The sequence below is a fragment of the Aphelocoma coerulescens genome, chromosome 4, assembly GCF_041296385.1.
Source record: "Aphelocoma coerulescens isolate FSJ_1873_10779 chromosome 4, UR_Acoe_1.0, whole genome shotgun sequence".
Lineage (NCBI taxonomy): Eukaryota > Metazoa > Chordata > Aves > Passeriformes > Corvidae > Aphelocoma > Aphelocoma coerulescens.
The window spans coordinates 6,220,978-6,240,808 of record NC_091017.1 but is presented as its reverse complement, the minus strand read 5'-3'; the positions used below and the strand labels follow the sequence as shown (position 1 = coordinate 6,240,808).

Sequence of the window (19,831 nt, the reverse complement as noted above, 5' to 3'; positions counted from 1 at the left end):
TATTGTTCAACTGCTGCTTTATGACAGAAAGCTCTTGTTCTCACACTCCTCACTGTCTGTGTACTGGAAAGCTCCAACTTGGAGCAGAGGTGGAAATCGTGGTTAAAAAATGTGAAACCAGTTGCTGCTGATAAAACCCTACAGACTAAAATACAGTTTTTATTATTTTATTAGAAATGTGAAAGTAGATTTGGTACTTTTTGACACTATCTTAGGCTCAACAACCTCATGATACTCTTCTCCATCTTCCTGAGATAGGTACTTGCTTCTCAAAGCCTGTTTTCTGATTAAAAAGTTTATAATAGCTTAAAAACCTTATAACTTAAACCCAAAAGTGAAGATCAAGGAGTGGAAATTAGAGAGAAAAGACAAAAGGTTTCCAATGACACACACTAAAGATTTTAAATAAATATTTTAATTCTATTATTGGCATTTACAGGTAGAAAGCATACAGTATGTTACAATTTTATCAAAATGTGAAAAATATGGATGTTACATAAGTAACAAATGTAAAAAAAGTATTTTTCTTACCTTCCCTGAAAGTAAGAAAACTATTCAGCATAGGAAAATATTGATATAAAAACACAGCTTAGGTAAAAAAAAAAAAAAATTGAAGTTTTTACACAGTACAATAGGTTCATCAGATCTGCATGAAGATGTAAGAACTTTGTGAGGTTCTATTTTACCTACAACTTTAGGGAACTGGGGGCAACTGGTAAGCTACATTAATGAATCTACAAGTAGTTTTCCCTCATATCCGCTCCAAAATGCTAGAGTGCAGTAATTTTCTATACAATAAATAATTCTTCAAAGTTTCCGTCATAGAAAATCATAGAATGCAGAAAATGCCACTCCAAGGTCACAGAGGCTAGGCAGTGCTTTAATAATAACTATGATAATACTTATTATAGTGCTTTATAATGTTGAAGCACTTCAGATGAGTTAACTAATTAGCCCTCACAACACCCTGTGAGGCAGGGAACTAAGTGTTTTTCCTACCTTTCCATGGTACAGATGGGGAAATGGAATCAGGGGAGAAGCACAGGCTGCAGCAGCAGCACAGCCAAGCTGAGAGGCCAAGAGATGTGGGAATGGAGAGGTTTGTCCCTCGCTGCTGTAAGCCAGGGCGCTGGGCTGGGCTGACAAATGACCATCAGGAATCACTGAGGGGGGGGGGGCAGGAAGGGACCAGGATTAAGTAAGCATCCCCAAAAACATTTCATAGAGATTCAGAAGCTCTCACACAACTTTGTCAAAAAAACCAAACCAAACAAACAAACAAACGAACAAAAAAAGAGAGAGAAACCTGAAACAAACAAATAAACAAACTGAAAAGAAAAAAAAAAAAACTCCTAAAGTGCTGACTGGCTTGAGCTGCTTCTAGCACCTCTTGTATGGAATAAGACTTACAGCAAGCACTGTTGCCAGCAATTATTCAAGCTGATTTCATCCATAAAGTCACATGTGAGCAACTGCAGGATATGGTAACTACATTTTCTGACACCTCACTACTGTAATTCCTTCATTCACCATCTTACTTCCATGCGCTTCTTAAGGAAAATGAAATCCTCAGTACTCTTGCATCGTAAAACATGTTAGTAGCTGGAGACAATATGCACATCCTTCACAATTGGAACAAAAAATTAGTTCATTTTCAGAACAAAGCATTATTAATTTAAGAATCACGAACCAAACAATGGTAAATAGGAAACCCTTTCCAAAGGCTGCATGCCGAATATCTGGTTTGCAAATACAATGCATGCAGGAGAAATAAATTCATCCAAGCATAATTAAATTAAAAACGTCTTAAGTCTCTTTCAGCAGCATAATGGTTATTATTTTTAAAGTCTCCTCCAACCAGACTGGCCTGGGGTTCAGATGCTGACCTTGGCTTTTCTACAACCATATAATGGTTTGAGCAGGCCCCGCGGCTTTGCACTGTGGCAATACCAGGAGACAAAGCCTATACATACTGTTCTGCCTCCCCTTCCTTGGGAGCAGGCTTCGCTGTACCACCTTTGCTGTCTTCACTCACTGCTGCTGCTGCTGCTTTTTCAGGAAGCGATGCCAAATCTTTGAAAACATCCACATAATGCCCAAAGCCCGGGCCCCAGTTCAAGAGGTTGTCCCAGTTGAAGCTTCCCGCTTGCTGCCCCAGCTTCCCGGGCAGGGAGCTCTCCCCGGCGCCGGCTGCCTGTGCCCCCACGGGCCCACCCTCGCCGCGGCGCCCCGGGTACCGCCGGGGCTTCAGCCTGGAGCCGTAGTTGTCCTCATCATCCGCGTCGGACTCGTTGACCTGGGATAACTTGGGCATCCTGGAGGTGTACGCCACGGGCTTATCCCGGTCGTACTCCATCTCGGAGCAGGTGAAGGACTCGTGCGAGTCGCTGTCGGAGGAGGACTCGGGAGCGGGAATGCCGTCGGCCGGGTTCCTCGTCCGGGACAGAGGCCTCCGGCAGTCCTCCTCCGAAGAGGAGCGGCCGTGGTCTGCGCTGCAGATGCTGGGGTTCCTGGGACGAGGGGTGTTCAGTCTCTCCACCTCTTCGATGGACAGCCCCACTGGAGGAGACGTCTCCAGCGGGATCTGCCCTATGGGCTGCTTCAGGCGGCTTCCCGGGCGGGAGCTGTGGCTCGCCATGGTCTGTGGGCTCTTGCTTCTCCTCCCCAGCCGAGTGGCGTAGTTGAAGATGCCGGGCTGGCAGACATCGCTGTGCATCTCCAGCGGGCTCCCTTCCCTGATGGCGAGGTGCAGCTCCCGGGCCGGGCTGTGCCTGTAGAACGTTGAGGATTTGGAGAAGGGTGCGGGGCTGTGCCGAGACAGGGGGTTGGGAGTGGGGCACGCCGAGTGGCTTAGGGACGTTGTCCGCAAGCCCTGCCCGTAGGCGGGCTGGTAGGTCAGGCTGCTGGCGCCCAGGGGCATGGGGGACTGCCGCGCGAAGCCCAGCGGGCTGTGCCTCTGGATGGAGAACTTGGGAGTGTGGCTCCGGAACTGCTTGTAGTGCTGGATGATGTCGGCGTCGGAGGGGGCGATGCTGCTGGCGTTGTCGATGTCGTAGTGCTCGATCTCGGGCTCGGGGGATGCCAGAGGGGCGCTGGGGATCGTCTCCGTGGTGTGCGGGATGTCCGTCTCGTCGTAGATGAGGTAAGGGTTTTCCCTTTCGATGATATCAGGTTTCGGGTTCCCTTCGGGCTGCTTCCTGACAGTCATGTCATCACCGTAGGGCGGGATGTTGTCAGGGTCATCAAACGCCACATTCTCGCTCCCTTTTTTCTTCTTCTGCTTTGTTTTCTTCTCCTCCTTCGGCCCCTTTGCCTTCTTCCCCCGGCACTGGTTGCAGAGGATGAGGCTGAGGACCAGCAGCGCCAGCAGCGTGGCGCAGCTGCCCACGATGGCCGGCACGGCCCAGAGCGGCAGGGACAGCTCGGTGGGGCGCGGCGACGGGAGGCACACGTGGCCCCCGCTGCTGCCCGCCCGACACTCGTGGCCAGGGGCACACAGGACGCCCAGGCAGGCCACCACGGTCTCGCACGTCCGTCCCGCGTACGCCTCGGGGCAGCTGCAGGTGAAGCCGGCGTGGGGCCCGGGCTCGCAGCTGCCCCCGTTGTGGCAGGGGCTGGAGGCACAGGCGCCCGGAGGCACGCACTGGTAGGCGAACCAGAGGTTGATGCACATCAGCTCGCCCCAGCAGGGGCTGCTGGCGCACACGTTGGGGCCGCGGCAGCCGATCTTCACCGAGGGGTCTGTCTTGGACAGCGTGGCGAGGCTGTGCTTGCCGGCGAAGGGAAGGCTCTCCCCGCCGTACTTGATGTAGGAAATGCAGCCGTCGAAGCCTAGGAGAAAGAGGGACAGTCAGGTTGGGGGCTGAAGGCTGAGTATGCACTGTCAACAGCACAGTACAGGCTCCGCTGTTCAGTATATAAGCCAAGAGTCCACATGGTTGCTGTAGGGAAACATCTATTCTAACAGTACTTAATGTCTTTAAATTGAATTTGAATAAATATGCCTTCTAACGACTTCATTCAATATACTGAAATGCTTTTGTATCCTCATCTTCCCATATTTCTGAAACGTCTTATCATTTCCACAGAGAAACCTGTGGGCAGCTGGCTTGGCTGTGCTAGCACCAAACATTACTTGAGTTTGCCTATCATGCTACTGCTAAGTCTCCTCTTGTCTTACCATCTCCTAAATTCACAATGCTTTTATATCCCTGAATCTTGAATGGCCTTTTCCCAAACTTCCCATATCTTGGTTTCAGTTCTACCCTACAACAAGTTTTAGTGCTGTGAGAGCCCAGGGAGATGGAATTATCCCCAGGCTCTGTGCAGTGGTTGAGTGAGGTCACAGGAAAATCCAGTCTTTTGCCAGCCTAATAATTCTCTGTGTTCCCCAGACTAAATCCTTTCCGGAAGGGTTTTGAGGTAGTGCAACCTTATAGTGATCCTTGCTTGGAGCTGTGGCAAAATGGTACAAGAGATGGATACCACTCTGTCATGAAATAGCAAATCCACTCGAGTTGTACGAGATGGTATTAAAGGTTTATTATCCTCAGAGCTGAAGATTTAGGCTCAGGTGGGAGTCCAGGCAAAAGTGATGATCACCTTGCTGCACATGTGGTGGTTCCTTGCAGTAGTGATGTGATAAACAACAAGGGGGAATTTGTCACATCTACCTGGATTTGGAAATTTTATTGAACACACCAACTTCACAGCCCTGTCACCCTCGTGTGCTGTCTGCCTTTAACAGCACTGCAGATATTTTTGACTCTGAGTTCATGAAGAGTTTTATACCAGCGCCTTGTAAATCCTTGGTATGTCCTACACAACGTAATCTGATTTTAAAATAAAATAAAATAAAATCATATGAATATGAGATTTTGGACTGTGTGTGCTTAATGGAAGCCAGACATTCCTAATTTGTCTGCCACAGCATTGGGCAGTGGTGAGAGGTTAGTGTCCTCAATCTTCCTTGTTCCAGTTTTCCTACAAGCCTCTGCTTTTTCCATGTACACGCTGCTCATAAAACATACATGTAGAAAGGATAAAGGTCAGCACAGCATCCACGTGATTTCGTACCACATTTCATACATATTCACAGTACACTAGTGTAAAGTGTGAACTTGCTCCACTCAAAAATACTTTATCTGGTCACAATTCATGAAGCCAGGAAGATTTTTCAGTATAAAAATATGCGAAAAATACATCTGTATTGTCTGGAGTATCTCACGTTTTGCAGCTAAAAATCACTTCCATCTTTACTTAGCACTTGGGAAATTGTATCAAATATGTGTTATCTACTTCTTTTGCCAGGGTTTGAGACAGTAACTTTAAGGGAGACTGATTTACTTCTTAGCAGCTAGACATCAGTCAGAGGGTGATTCCTTACTATCCTTGGTTTCTGTTGCTCAGAAATAAATCCCATTCTTCATTTGACAGCAGGATAAAGCAGGAGGAAGTTGGAGTCGCATAAAATATTTTAATCATATTAAAACCAGGCTAAATCCTTCAGTACTTACCAAATCCCTGTAAAGTTTTTGTTTAGCATTTTTGCCCAAATGAAAGATTTGCTTTGATTTTCCACATTCTGACTCAGGTAAAGAATAGATCCTTTCTTCTCCATTAGGGGAACAAAAATATAACAACTGATGTACAGACAAGCAACCTCCCTGTCTCAAAGAAGCCCTGCAGATGGAGTGCCTGCTTTTGGAAACAACAGGCCTGCAGTGTGTACTAAAGGAACAAGGTCTGTAATCCTTGCTCATTCAATTTGCAATTTTTCTGGCAAAGGATGGATATATACTAATTACTGATAAACAGTTTGGGCAACCTTAAAGCAAACAGAGACTCTGTTCAAATCTGCTTATGTGCACTCTGTTAAAAAAAAGAAAAATTAAAAATTACCTGCAACTGTGCTCTTGAAGGGTTGGCTGGATGGAATTCCTCCCAGAGAAATGGTGAGGACATTCAGCCCACCGAAGTCTTGTGTGGCATGGAGAATGTCCCGGCTGTGAGTCCTGTCCACCGACAGGACGGTGGCAGAGCCGTTCTTCTCCAGGAGGACCGAGTGCCACTGGCCATCTGCAGCATACACCTCAGGGATGTTCCTTTCCACTTTCCCAGCAACTCCAGCATCGGATATGTAGTGCACCTTCCCACCTTTTATCTGGTCAGAAGAACACATGATGTGTAATTTTAAGATGGTGTCACGGAACAACTCCTACACAACGTAGCCAGTGTGATGCCTACTCAGTACAGCTACAGTAACATGTAGCTCTGGTGTAACAGAAAGCTGGGGTGGGTATATTTTTCCCAAAATAATTGCTTTGTACTAAAAAAGGCATTAATTATTTAGTACTAAAAATTTGGCCAGAATTAAATACATCACATTGTAGAAACTTCTGCAGAAAAACTGCATCTTAGAGCTGCCACCCACTCATTCCCTGGCTAATCCTATTGAGAAGCCAGCTATAGGACATGCACATGACAACACATTTTAATCCGAGAAAGAATAATTCTTCTTCTTCAATGCAAGTGTGGAAAATGCTTTGCAGAGTGAACAGATGTTGTCCTTGCCCAAGAAAATTGCATCCAGTTTTTATTACAACACAGTAGGAATGCATAAGGCATGGCAGGGCTTGAGCAAGAGTCCCATTTCATATCTGCTTTTTCTGTTAATTGGTATTTTGCAGAAAACCAGTTGTATTTCAGAAGACATTCTGAAGAGTTGCAAAGTGCACGATTTTGTGAGAATTTTCAACTAGTGCTTTCTTGAGCAAACTGCTTTAAAACTTGTGAACTGCTAGGGGAAAAAAGGAAGAATATTTTGGCTTTTTTTCTTAAGAATGATGCCTCACAATTCTACTGAATCATGAGATGCGGGATTTCAAACCTCTTATTACGATCCCAAAATGAGATTAGTACAAATTCCGCATTTAAGATGCAGGAGCTTACAAAGAATCCCCAACATCCAACCTTGCTGGTTTCTCAAATCCTGCATGAATTTGGGTGTGTCAGCTGACCTCCTGAGGGTGTACAGACTTGTGTAAGCTCACGTAGGATGGCTCTGAAACTTGCTCAAGTTTCCTTTCATGCTCTGCACGTTTGGTCACACCTATTAAACGGAACGAGTGCTCTCCGCCCCGTGTTCCCCACCGCGGCTCGGTCAGTCCAAGAGCCGTACCACGAGCACAGGCAGAGTCCAGGAAAGGTCAAAGCCCCAGGTTTGCTGAAAGCTCTCAAAGCCTTGCATCCTTTGTTCCAGGAAAAATAAGGTTCACCTGGGAAGAACTGCGAGGTGACACACTGGCTACAAGAATGCTGCTCTCGTTTCCAGAAACTGTTAAATGCTCTGGATTTGCTTCTCCAGTGATGCAAGCTGAGGACTTTGTTCAGACACTCCAGCTTTAATAAGGCTGTAAGACCACGCTCGTGTCTTGGCAGCAGCCTGAACGAATGCATCTAGCACGTATTCCATTTGGATGGAGGATACAACGGTTAGTATGTGCATCCACTTCATTTTTGAAGGCAGTAATTTGGACTATTTGAAAGTGTATTGTTTGATAAAGCTGCCCTCGGAGACAGGATGCTTTTGTTACTGATAAAACACAAAGTGGCATGTGTCTAAACTATCACACAGCCCAAGGAAAATCCCACATTTACAAATGCAGCCACACAGACTAATAAAAGATATTAAACACCATTTCCCATAACCACTTATAAAAAGGTTGACTGAGACGAATATATACATATATTTATGTCTGCAACCTGTAATTGGTTTGTTATGTCTTATTCTGTCTTTAATGCCCCATAAAAAATACTGCCTTGTATTTTGGTCTTTGTGTAAACAGAAAGGAAAACACCATGCCAAACAATACCCTCCAAGCTTAAGGGAAGACCAAGCACAGAATTGAAATTTTTAATTCCACCTTAAAAAAGAACTGTAGAATTATTTACCTGTCAGCAACTTTACCTGTCAGATATTTTTCCATACTGATTTATGATTCTTTAACCCTATTTCTCTCTTTCTTTAAAATTGCACGTGACTAATGCTAACAGACTCAATAAATAACATACTAGGGAAATTTGGAAAAGAAAATTTCCAGAGACAAGGCTGGTCCACGACTGCTTCAACCAGGAAAAGATAAGGAATATTCTTCTTGATGCCTTGAAGCAGAGCATATTTCTAAATTTGAAACAAAGGCTGATGCTGACAGTATTGAGTAACACGAATTTCTGGGTTTTATTTAAATGGCTGAGCAACTGACAAGTAGAATATAATGAAAAGAGTGAACCACTAAAGCAAATATATTCCTAACTACAGGGCTGATTCAACTTTACTAATATTCTGAGTCTCATTTACTGAACAAATTGGCTTTTATTTGTCTTAGAACTGAGCACTGGCCTTTACAGATTTATAGCTCATCGAATGGGATGTCATTTAGAAGGGTTATGTTCTGATTAATTCCTAACAACTTGATATATGCATAGAACCATGGAATGGTTTGGGCTGCAAGGGGCCTTAAAGATCATCCAGTTCCAACTCCTCTGCCATGGGCAGGGACACCTTCCACTAGACCAGGTTGTTTAATGCCCCATCCAACCTGGCCTTGAGAACTTCCAGGGATGGGGTATCCACAGCTTCTCTGGGCACCCTGTGCCAGGGCCTCACCACCCTCACACAGAGATATGTGAGCTCATGTAGGTAACATGTAATCCACATCCTCTACCCGTACAATTCAGAGATCTTAGAGCTCCATTTATGCTAATTTAATCTGATTGTAGATGACATTTCCAGACAGAGCAAGACAAAACAGGCAATTTCACCTTTAACCTGCTGTATTTATCCCATTTCTTCTAACTGAATTACTTGCAATGGGCACTTGTAGGAAAATAAGCTGTGACGAAGAGCCTTAGTAATAAGGAATCATTCACCTTCTTCCTTGTTGTGGATTTTGGAGGAAGCATTTTTCCATCTTAATTTGACCATTATTTAATGTAACCTGAAATATTTTCTATCTTTCATGGATTAAGGATGCCTTTATATCATAAAGCCCCCTCTTGGGTTCTTTGGGGGAAGTTTATATCCATCATTTAGTGACTCAACTGCTCACAGTCTGAGTGGGTCTGAGATTCTCTAGTTTTACCCCAGTCCCAGCTACACCAAAACCAATTAGCTACAAGAGGAAAAAATGTGAAGGCATGAAAGTAGACACAGGACTTGTAGCTTTTCCCTAGCACAGTTTAATATTAAAAACACATGGCAGGTTTTCTCTGAACGCTAATACTTTGGATAACAAGCATATCAAAAGACCCAAAAATCAAGTTATAAAATGGTCTGTTTTAGAGACTGACAAGAATTGTTACAACAGGTCCCTAAAGCCCAGCTTCTGCACCGGGAGTAGATGGAGATGACAAGAAGAACTTTGCTGGGTTGGCTTCACTGGCATCTTGGGCCACCACTGAGGGAAATACTCATCATGATATCTACTCTGGGAATGAGGAGCAGTGCAGAGGCCATACTGTACTAGCTACAGTTAAATTACTACAGTTTTACTAACTAGCATCACCGGGGAACTGCTTGGCAGCAACCTGCACGCTGATGTTACCTCTCCTTCCTCAAACTTCTGCATCTGGTACTAGGCAAACCTCTGCTCTCTGCCCTTGCACAGCTGGGGCTGGGACTTGACACCCTCTGCTTGCTTGTATAACTTCACCAATATTAACAATAACATGAGTGTTTGCATAAACACAGCACCAGTGCTTCTAGCCAGGAAAGGCAATTAGTTCTCTCTCTTTTTTTTTTTTTTTCAATAATGCTTGGAGAGCTCACCTAGCAAATTCTGCTAGGGGGGAAGAAAGAAGTTTTTTCTCTCCAGAAGTCAAAATAATGAGATCTTATCTGCTAATATGAGCGAGGCAGAAACTTCCTATGAAATGATGTGGTAAAAACATATGCCAGGGAAGTAGTGCAGACTTGCTTCTTAAACGCAGCCGGTGTGTCAGGAAAGCTTCGTAACTCTTGACTAGGCAGGTGGAGAATATCCATGGGGCTGAAGCTTAGAAAGTGTGAATTTCTGTATGAATTTCTCTAAAAGTCAGGGAAGAAAAACTTGGAAAGCCTAGCAGCAGTCAAGGAAACTTGGAGCTTACACCAACCCAATAAAGGGGCTTGCCAACATCACTGCTGTACTCATTTAGAGTTATGAGTAAATGGACTGAGTCATCGCCAGGAACCGAACCATCGCTTTCTCTTGAGAAAGGTAACTCCTGCAGCAATAAGCTCTTTGAGGAAAGAAGAAACAACAAAAAACCCCAAAACAGTGTGGCATTTGAATCATTAATTCAGCTATGTATGCCAAAATAATTTGATATTGACACTGGTCTGTGAGTAAGCTCATGAATTCAAGTTATCCCTCACTTCCTAGTTTGATAAGCTTGAGCCATGTTGGTAGGAATTAATGAAAACCTTTTGGCAATCATTTGTTAGCTTAAGGAGGGTCTGGGTTCAAGGCTCAAAAAATCAGAGATAAAAGGCCAATAACAAAATGATTTGTTCTGTAAAGTGTAATGATGATAATAACCATGGCAATGAGCACCGTTCTCACCGCCTTAAAGCAGTCACTATTTGGAGTCTAGACAAAACTGATTAGATACAAAACCATCAAGATCTTCTGATACCTTGGCAAATAGGAAGGGAATTGCTGAGAAGATGAATGATACTGGAGCAGTGCCTAGGCTCAGTTAAAGACCTAATATTTTATAAAGGAAACAGCAAGAGTAATGGAAAAACGCAATTTTGATCACTGCACATAGGCAGTCCAATCAAATCCAACTCGGCATTAGCTGTAATCTTACCTTCACGGTAGTGAAGTTGCTGCTTTCTTGGACGTGGAGTAAAACTCCGTTCTCGCTCCTTGTCCTGAACTTCACTTCCAAGCGCTCCACGCCGGGGGGGCCCTCGCCAGCGCCCCGAGCCCCAAGTCTCATCAGGTAGTCCCGCTTCTTGTTGGGGCTCATGTGGTAGTCGAGCCGGCCCTTGCCTTCCAGCGACAGGGCCGTGTCAGCAGTAATATCTGGGACAAGGACAGGGAAGCATTGAGCACGCAGCTCATCACAGCTCCAGCCATCATCTCTGCCTAACCGCGACCGCGTTCCCTCGGAGCAGAGATCAAGTTCAGAGCAGGTCATTGGGGGAGCAGGAGTGAATGGCAATTGCAGCCCCTCTGTTCTTTGGCTTCCACCAGAACGTGTGTTTGAGAGTGGGAGTGTGCGAGTAATTTACTGCTGCTATCAGTCAATAGTAAATTAAAACTCACTAGGGAACAAGTGAGGGAGTAGAGAAAAAAATTTGGCTCTCAGAACTGTAATTCCTTCTCAGGGATGTTACTGTTTCCATTACTGCAAGCAGGGTTTCATGATATATTGAACTCTAAGCTCTTCAGGGCAGAGATAATGACTTTCTATTTGATATGGCATAAAAAAAAAGTGAATAAAAAAGGCAGAGCATTGACTACCAGATGCTGTTAAAATTATGGCTAAATTCTTTTGTAAACTGGTGCAATAAAAGCATATAAATCAGCTAAACAATAATGGGACATGTAAAAAAACAAAGCCCAGTCATTATACTACAACTACACGTAAATAAATCACTTTGCTCTCCTGGACAATCCTGTATTGATTTACAGGGCTACTCCTATGAGAGTTAATCACCCCTGAGCATAAATGCCTTGTTTTCATTTACATTTACAGTATTTTCTTGCATATAATCCACCGTAAATTTGATGAAAAGGACTTTAGTTTGGAGAAGCCATAAGCACATGAACTCAGTGTTTACGTGAAGGGGTTTTCACTTACCCTCTTACCTCCCCATAGCAGACAAATCCCTCCTATGGGATACCTTTATTTTAGTTATGGATTATATGTTATTGGGAAGCAGGACTTTAAATGAGTGCAAGTTACCTGAAATATGATATACAGACCAGAAAATATTATGTATTTAAGTTGTTGCCATTTTTAGCTCATGAAAGGACAACAGTCCATTGTGGACTTTTAAACTGCTTAAGAGGCAACATGCTGCTTACTTTCATTATTTTACAGAATTCATTATCCCATGGCCATGAAAAGAAACTCTTAATGGCCTTTGGCTGAGCCACAGTTAGATGTGTGTTAAAGACAGTGAAACCTCCTCCTCACATTTTTCACAGTGCTTTCCCGTCAGTCCATCCTTGCAGTGACACTGCTGCCACGACCACTGATCCACACAAGTGCCACCATGTTGGCAGGGGCTGGTTGTGCAGGCACCTTCCAGTCTGGGACACCTGAAAGAAATCAGATCAGCTGAAGGATGTGCACACAAATAAGCAGAGCAAACGTGCTGGGAAGCGTCCTGTGTTTAAATAGTACTCCCTTTCTACCCCTCAGAGATTCAAAAATGGCTCTTCTTCCCATCCCTGGAAGTGTTCAGGGCCAGTTGGATGGGACTTTGAGCAACCTGGTCTAGTGAAAGGTGTTCCTGCCCATGGCAGGGAGGTTGGAACTGGATGATCTTTAAGGTCCCTTCCAACCCAAAACCAATGTGCGATTCTAAGAACCTCTGTAGACAGCTCAAGTTTCTAAGCAGATCCCAATTTTCAGCATCAAATTATGACAGTCTTACAAAAGAGGAAGGAATTCAGAGACAGCCAAACTCCCATTATCTGTTATGCAAGGGAGATGAAACTTTTTTAGGCATTTTTTTATGCTGCAGACTGCCAGAGCCTTTGTCTTACAACGAGCAGGGCAAGCATGGGGGTTGAGAGAGGAAATCTAGATGGAAGACTGACATTATAGCTACAACTGTGACTTCAAATACTGAGATGGAAAAAACAATAGAATCAGATAGTTCAGCATTTCTGAAAGATCGCTCAGAGGATATGAGGGAAATTCAGTGACACTTGAGAGGCAAAGTGAGAGAACAGACATGGTGGATTAAGAGGAAATAAAAGGGAGTAGAGGGTTAGCAAACAGTATGAGTATAGTCAAACCCAGGTGGAATTTATAAAGAAACCCAAGAACAGTGGCTACTCAATTTCAGCCTGCAAAGCAACTTGAATAATCATTGACAGTAGAAATGTAATGATGCTGCTTTTTTGAAGACTCTGTAATCTTTAGTGAACCTGCCATTCGAATTCACTTTCTTCCTACATTTTTCTCATTTTACAGTAGGTTCTAAAGTAATTTTTTTCTAACATGAAGTATCTGTTGGTGTCTGAATGGAACAGCATTCTTGACAGCTTCCTTTATTGCAAACGGGGTCCATTTGATCCCATATATAGCAGACGTACTGATCTAAGATTCCTTGAGCTGCCAAAGCCTGGCTGGGCTCCAGGGGACGTCCATTGACTGCAAACTCCATTATGCAGCCCACAAAATCATGGCTTTCCACCTGTCCTCTCCTCTGAAGGATGGGCTCTACGGACCTGATGCCACCTACAGTAACTCGATTTGGTTGTACATCGAGTGTCCTGTAAAAGAGAAAAATAACTAATCAGTACCAGACATTAGGATAGCGATGACAGCACAGGAACTGCAACCATCAGCTACAGCCTGCAGCTAAAATTCCTCTTCCCAAATTGGGAATTTTACATTTAGAAGGGGAGACAGAGAGATCAATAGCACTTGAACAGTTGTAGTGGGGATGACTCTAAATTAACATTCAGTTTGCATGTCAAAATTTCTATTCACTTGACTGAGCAGTGTGCTTGAGATCACAATGAATAAGGCTTGGTACCCAACTATAATTTAGATATTAGGTGATACTTAAACAGCAGGAAGACAGACTCATTGTTTTGCTAAGATATAACACCTCTGCTGGCAGAGAAACCCTGTGTGGCAGGAAACGTGATTGTGATTATTGTAAGAAATTAGCCAAAGTGATTGGGATTAAAGTTATTGTTATCTCCAAAGATGCAACCCAAAGGCTACTGAGTTAGTTACAGTAAATACAGAATAAAGTTTGTTTTCTTTACTGGACACTGTTTATGAACTCAAAACTGTAACAGAAAACACCTGAAAACAATGTCTAAGTAATTACTCTTAGTATTTTTTTTTAAAGACAGCAGTAATAAGGTGATTTTATTTCCTATGTCTTTATGAGAAATGAAAGGTGCAGTTTAAATAAATACATGACCCCAAACCATTAGGCAATAGATCTTATCCTCATTTACACCACAGTACAGGCTACTCATGGCCATGCATTTCTGGACTGCCACCAGAGCCTGGGGACAGAGATGGTGTCAGGAACTGCGGATTTCTGAGCAAACTCCTTGTTATGATCCAGTTCCATGCAGAAATGCAGCCTGACCTAACAAGTAGCAGCACACATAAAATCCAGTTTGCTTCCGCAAAGATGGAAGAAACTGACTCTTGGGAGCCTTATCATTACTCCAACTTCTTCTGGCTTTACAGGGAGATTTCTTTTTAATTTTACTTTTAATTTTACTCCAAAAAAATCCCACCCAAACCCCAAACCAACCCCACAAAAATGAAGAAATATTTACCAGTCAGTTGAAACAGCAACATTGCTAACAGTGCAGTAGCCTGGCTCCTGATCCTCAGAGCAGGAATCCACCGTCAGGGATGCTGCCTGCAAAAGGCATGCACACAAATATGCTGAATGTTACAAGGCTTTGGTCCCCAACCACATGAACTATCTATGCTTAAGTGCATTATATCAAGGACTTGTCTAGAAGAGAGTGCTTGTATGTTATGATGTCCCTCAGGATTGCAGGGTGCTTCAGAGCCACTGCTCAATTCCATACTCCACCAGCACAGCGAGGACACCACCAAGGTGTGGGTAAGAACAGGTGTGGAGCCAACTGTCTGCTTCATACACAGAAGCAGTTAAACACCAGTTTTTCACATTTGGGGAGGGTTTCTTTCATATTTGTTTGCTTTACTCCTTGAAAGTGCAGTTATTTTGGTTTGTACTGTATCCTATTCCTGATATGGTTCAGATAATCTGAGCAAAAACCTGCTCCCTCCAATCACAAAGGGTGTTCTTTCAGGACCTTGATCATGACATTAAACATAGTGAACTTGATAAGAAGCATGTTACAAAAGCTGGGAGTACAAACAGTTAGATTACTAGTTAAAAAATAATAACCCTGGGAGTAGGAACACTGAGATTACTAGTAATAAATAATATCCAACCACTTAATAAAACTCAAAAATTAACCAAATGGACCTGCTTAAAGTAACCCCTTGACTAAGAGGTCATGAGGGATCTCAACTTTGATAATGGAGAAGCATCTGGACACCGAGAGTGTGACTGAACTGATGTTTAGAGAAGTACCAGGCATTATCAGTACTTACAGCCGTCTTACTCTTTATTATTTCTATTATTATTTTTATCCCCAAGCCATCAAGTCCCAGACAATAAGGTTGCCTCAACTTGGTCTAGTGGAAGGTGTCCCTGCCCACAGCAGGGGGGCTGGAACCAGATGATCTTTAAGGTTCCTTCCAACTCAAACCATTCTGTGATTCTGTGACTACCCATCCAACTTATTTACATTGAAGCTACTCATGGCACTTCTATGTGTAATGTATAAAAGTCTAACCAAAGTTGTCACTAAAATCATGAAATAACTCCTGCTGATTTAAAAAGAAGTTTTTATTTTATTCCTTATTTAGCAAAGAACTGTCCCCACAGTGATTTATTAATAACAGATGCGCTGAAAGAAAAAAAAAAAAAACAACCAACCCTGAAGGTTAGTTATTCTTTAAAACAAATTTTCAGAAAAATAAACATAATCTCCACAATGTGCATCTCCTCATGTTTCAGCTAGATGTGTGGTACAGTTTTACAGCAAATTTAAATCAAACACCACCTTTAAAAGTGCCTGGGTTTATATTTTGATTTAGATTACTCTATGGGAGCTGAGCAAGCAGCACTGGCTATCAGTACATCATTACTCTGCAGAGGTTTTTTCTACTGCCTGCAAATAAGTTTGCTAACAACAGCCTGTTGAAATCCCCACAGATTGTCCATGCTAGTTCCAAACACATGCTGCAAGCTGACACACTGTATTGACCAAATAAATTCAGAGCTCTTAGCCCTAAATCATGCCCTTCAGTACGATTAAATTGTTCAATTTGCTATTTTTAATGAGAGCTTATCTTGAATTTCTTTCCATACAAATGAGCAAAGTGCTTCTCCCAAGAAATGTCAGTCTGCAGTTCCAAGGCAGATTATAGCCCTGTGTAAATGAAACAATTCAGAGGAAGAATAATAAGCTGGCTGCTCTGTATGCCACCACATGCATACATATTTTCCTTCAGAACATCAACAACAAAAACTGAAATGAGTTTTTTGTTCTTAGCTCAATCAGCATAATCTCCCTAACTTACATTGCTATGTGCTCTGCAAGCCAAGCTCCAACCCCAGCTGAAGGGCTGGATATTTGAGAATATATTTTACTTGGACCAGAGTTCATACAATCTATTTTCTAATGTTAGTCAAATGTTCCTGCTTGTTACTTAAGCATTACTCTACAGTTACCTTGCCACATTATGAGCCTTTCTATCCTGTCACTCTGCAATAGCTCAGGACTGACAACTTAATGATTTTACCAGTTTCCGATAAAATCCCACTGTGCTGTAGGAAATGACAGATTTGGAATCCTGAAGGGGGCCTATTTTATACAGTTTTGGACACCTGGGAGACATTTTTCCTGTAGCAGAAATATCTAAGACAAAGGCAATTCTCTTCACATACTGTTTGTAAACATTACTGAAAAGGTTTAAACATTAAAAACAAAACAAGCAAAAAAAATCACATAAAGGTATAGGTTGTATTAAATGTTTGCTTTCAGCCTGAAGCACTCATAGCTGAAATTTTCTATATATAGCCCTTTTTACATTCTCTCTTCTTCTGTAGTCCTCTGGCACACTGACAAGTAAAACATTTTCTTTCCCTGTTTTTTTTCTTCAGTGTACTTCATTTATTTGTTGCAACTTTTACTGTGTGCCCCTATACTTAGCCATTTAAATCTTATTTTTAGAAGTAACATTCTACTTTAGTTACTAAAATGGGAACCTGGTGCATCTCAAAATTAAGGTGCACCTTTGGGCTTAAGAAGCTGTGATGTAAATTATTAAATTTGCAAGATGCAAATTGATATCTGATATCAAGTAACATTAAATCAAAGTCTGCTCAACACCACAATTACCTTTCATCTTATTTGGATATATAAGTCCTACAAACACACACAAATTGGATTTGGAAATCCAGCTGAAGAGGGGATTTCACAGAACCATAGAATCTTTTATGATGGAAAAGATCTCTAAGAATCCAACCACTTGCAAGCACTACCAAGGCCACCACTAAACCATGTCCCCAGCTGCCACATCTACACATCTTTTTAAAAGCTCCAGGGATGGTGACTCAAGCACTTCCCTGGGCAGCCTGTTCCAGGCATTGACAACCCTTCTGGGGAAGAACTCTTTCCTAATACTCAATCTAAACCTCCCCTGCTGCAACTTGAGGCCATTTCCTCTTGTCCTGTTGCTGGTTAGCTTGGGAGAAGAGACCAACATGCAGAACAAATGGAGATATCAGATCTTGCACTATGAACTGAAATGGAGTTCCAGGCTCAAGGACTAGAGGGGAGACACACTGGGTAGAAGAGTTACTGCTTTTATTCCTTTCATCGTTTCTAGCTTGAAATACACAAACCCAAATGGGGAACCCCACCACATATTACTGTTCCATTACTTTAATTTCAAACATGGGAAGAATATGGAATTCCAAGTATGCTGGCCATTTCTGCCTGAGAAGGGAACTGTTGGGCAATAGTTACTGATTATGGATGGCAAATAGATTTGGTTTCATTTCTAACTCAAACATTGTGGAGTCAAAAAACTTGGCTTGGATTCAAAGAGCATTTGGTTTATGTTCTGCTTTGGAAATATTATTAAAAAATGAGAGAAGAGGAATAGAAAACATTTACTGGAGAGAAAAAAATGAAGGCAGGAGAGGGGTCAGAGTGCCAGGCATATGGCAATCAGTTGTCCCAGTTTTTGGCAGAGTTCCTCACCTCAGATGCATTCTGGGAGACAAAGAGAGAAGTAACTTCCCTGCTTCTCCTCAAAAAATTCTCTTAATGTAGCACCTTTTAACTCTTTATGCTACAGAGGAAAACCAGGCTCCCAGTCTGATGAGATTGGTAAAATCTCTGAATTAGCTCAAGAAGGTCAAGGATGCCTGGAATTTTAAGTTTGTCCACTTCTATTCTCCAAATGTTGAGAAAAATTATTTTGAGGCATTTTGCAATTACTGTGGTTAATTAGCATTCCCTGATAATCATCCCTGTAATCTACACCAGTTAATTAGCCCCGTGCGTAGTCATCTATGTCATTAATTATTCCTGGCTCTCATTTTTCACATTGAGAGTACGGGGGCATTTTGCACATGTTTTTTTCATTACACTTTATCATCATCATACTAAACAAACCACCATAGGGCTTTGAGTCAGTTGGAACAAGACAGAAATGAAGGAGGTTTTTCCCAAAGTTGGACTTTCTGCTAGCAAACCCAATGGCACTGATTTACATTTCCCTGAGTTCCCCTGGAAGCCAAAGTGATTTGGCTGAGCTCGCCTCAAATGCTCATTTTAGCTTTCCTTACCATTCCAGCCCGGCGGGCAATGACGGTGTGGAACTGTCCATCAGACACTTTCTTGGCTGTGGTGAGCTTGTATGTGCCACTGCCCAGGTTGTAGGAGAACCTCAACCTCCCTTCTGCTATTTCCAGGGCCAGGAATTCTGCCCGCTCTCCGGTTTGGTTGTCGTGGTTATACAACAGCAAGGCGTTACTCTTTATAGTGGCAAACTTTATATAGATGTAATTATTGTTGGGATCCATACTGGGGAACTCCATGTAGGACAGCTCTTCAAATCCATAACTGTTCAGCTCGCAGTGATTCCCAAAAACACCTGCAAAATGAAAAGCAAAATCTGGGATCGGCGAGTTTTTTCCTCACCGTGCATTCTCCCAGGAGCAAAGTATGGATGTGGCTGTGATGCACAGGCTCCTTCAGGAACCTCTGGTGTAAAATTAAAAACACACAGCCAAGTGCTGAGGTACATTGTATTTAAAGTTAAAAATTCAAGTTACAAAGGACAAGTTACAAATAGATACATCTATTGAAAAACATTTCATTGAGCTCTATGGCTTCTTTGGAAAACACCAAAACAAGCCAGTTTGACAGCTCTGTCAAGACATGCTTGTTAATGATCATCAGGCATTTATTAATCCAGTTATGGAAATAAATGTGCAAGTTGAGTTTATTTTTTGCTCTGTGGCTGCTATCTCAACTGTTTCTCACTGGGTGGTTCATTTTTCATACTTAAGAAATAAGCCTGTATGATTAAAACATTATGCCTTTTCATGGTTTTACTGATATGAATATTTTGGTGCACTCTACATATTTTTGTCAGATCTCTGTCACATAATTTCCCTTGATTTTTCTTTCACTGCAGTGAAAATGAGAAAAAAACCCTGATTTTATTTATGAATATTAGTTACATTTACAATGGACTATGTCTATATGGGAAATTAATAAACCCTGAGTAGATGTACAGTAAAGGAAATAAAAGGGAATAGAGAAATTAGTCCACATGTTAATAGAAAAACTTATTCAGCATTAGTTGCAAATGCATACTGAGAATGATATTTTTGTGAGAGGGTTTTCAACAACCTTAAAATATTGTAGATGATTTCTGCACATTTCTGGTTTCTTTATTAATCTGTTACGTTTACTTTCATACTTTTTCATATGAGCAATGACAATTT

The 19,831-nt window shown here is 42.4% G+C and overlaps 1 protein-coding gene across 1 annotated transcript in view; it reads right to left on the bottom strand.

The window, feature by feature from the left end:
• Window positions 1–434: 434 nt before the first annotated feature.
• The window catches only part of FAT4 (FAT atypical cadherin 4), a 123,877-nt gene continuing 104,480 nt past the window's right edge, over window positions 435–19,831 (bottom strand). The window contains exons 11-17 of the mRNA XM_069012308.1: window positions 18,665–18,972; window positions 14,538–14,623; window positions 13,323–13,502; window positions 12,193–12,317; window positions 10,855–11,072; window positions 5,902–6,163; window positions 435–3,831 (exon numbers count right to left, since the gene is read on the bottom strand). Coding sequence (XP_068868409.1) covers window positions 1,964–3,831; window positions 5,902–6,163; window positions 10,855–11,072; window positions 12,193–12,317; window positions 13,323–13,502; window positions 14,538–14,623; window positions 18,665–18,972 — 3,047 coding nt within the window. The 3' untranslated portion in view covers window positions 435–1,963. The remainder of the gene's footprint in view (window positions 3,832–5,901; window positions 6,164–10,854; window positions 11,073–12,192; window positions 12,318–13,322; window positions 13,503–14,537; window positions 14,624–18,664; window positions 18,973–19,831) is intronic.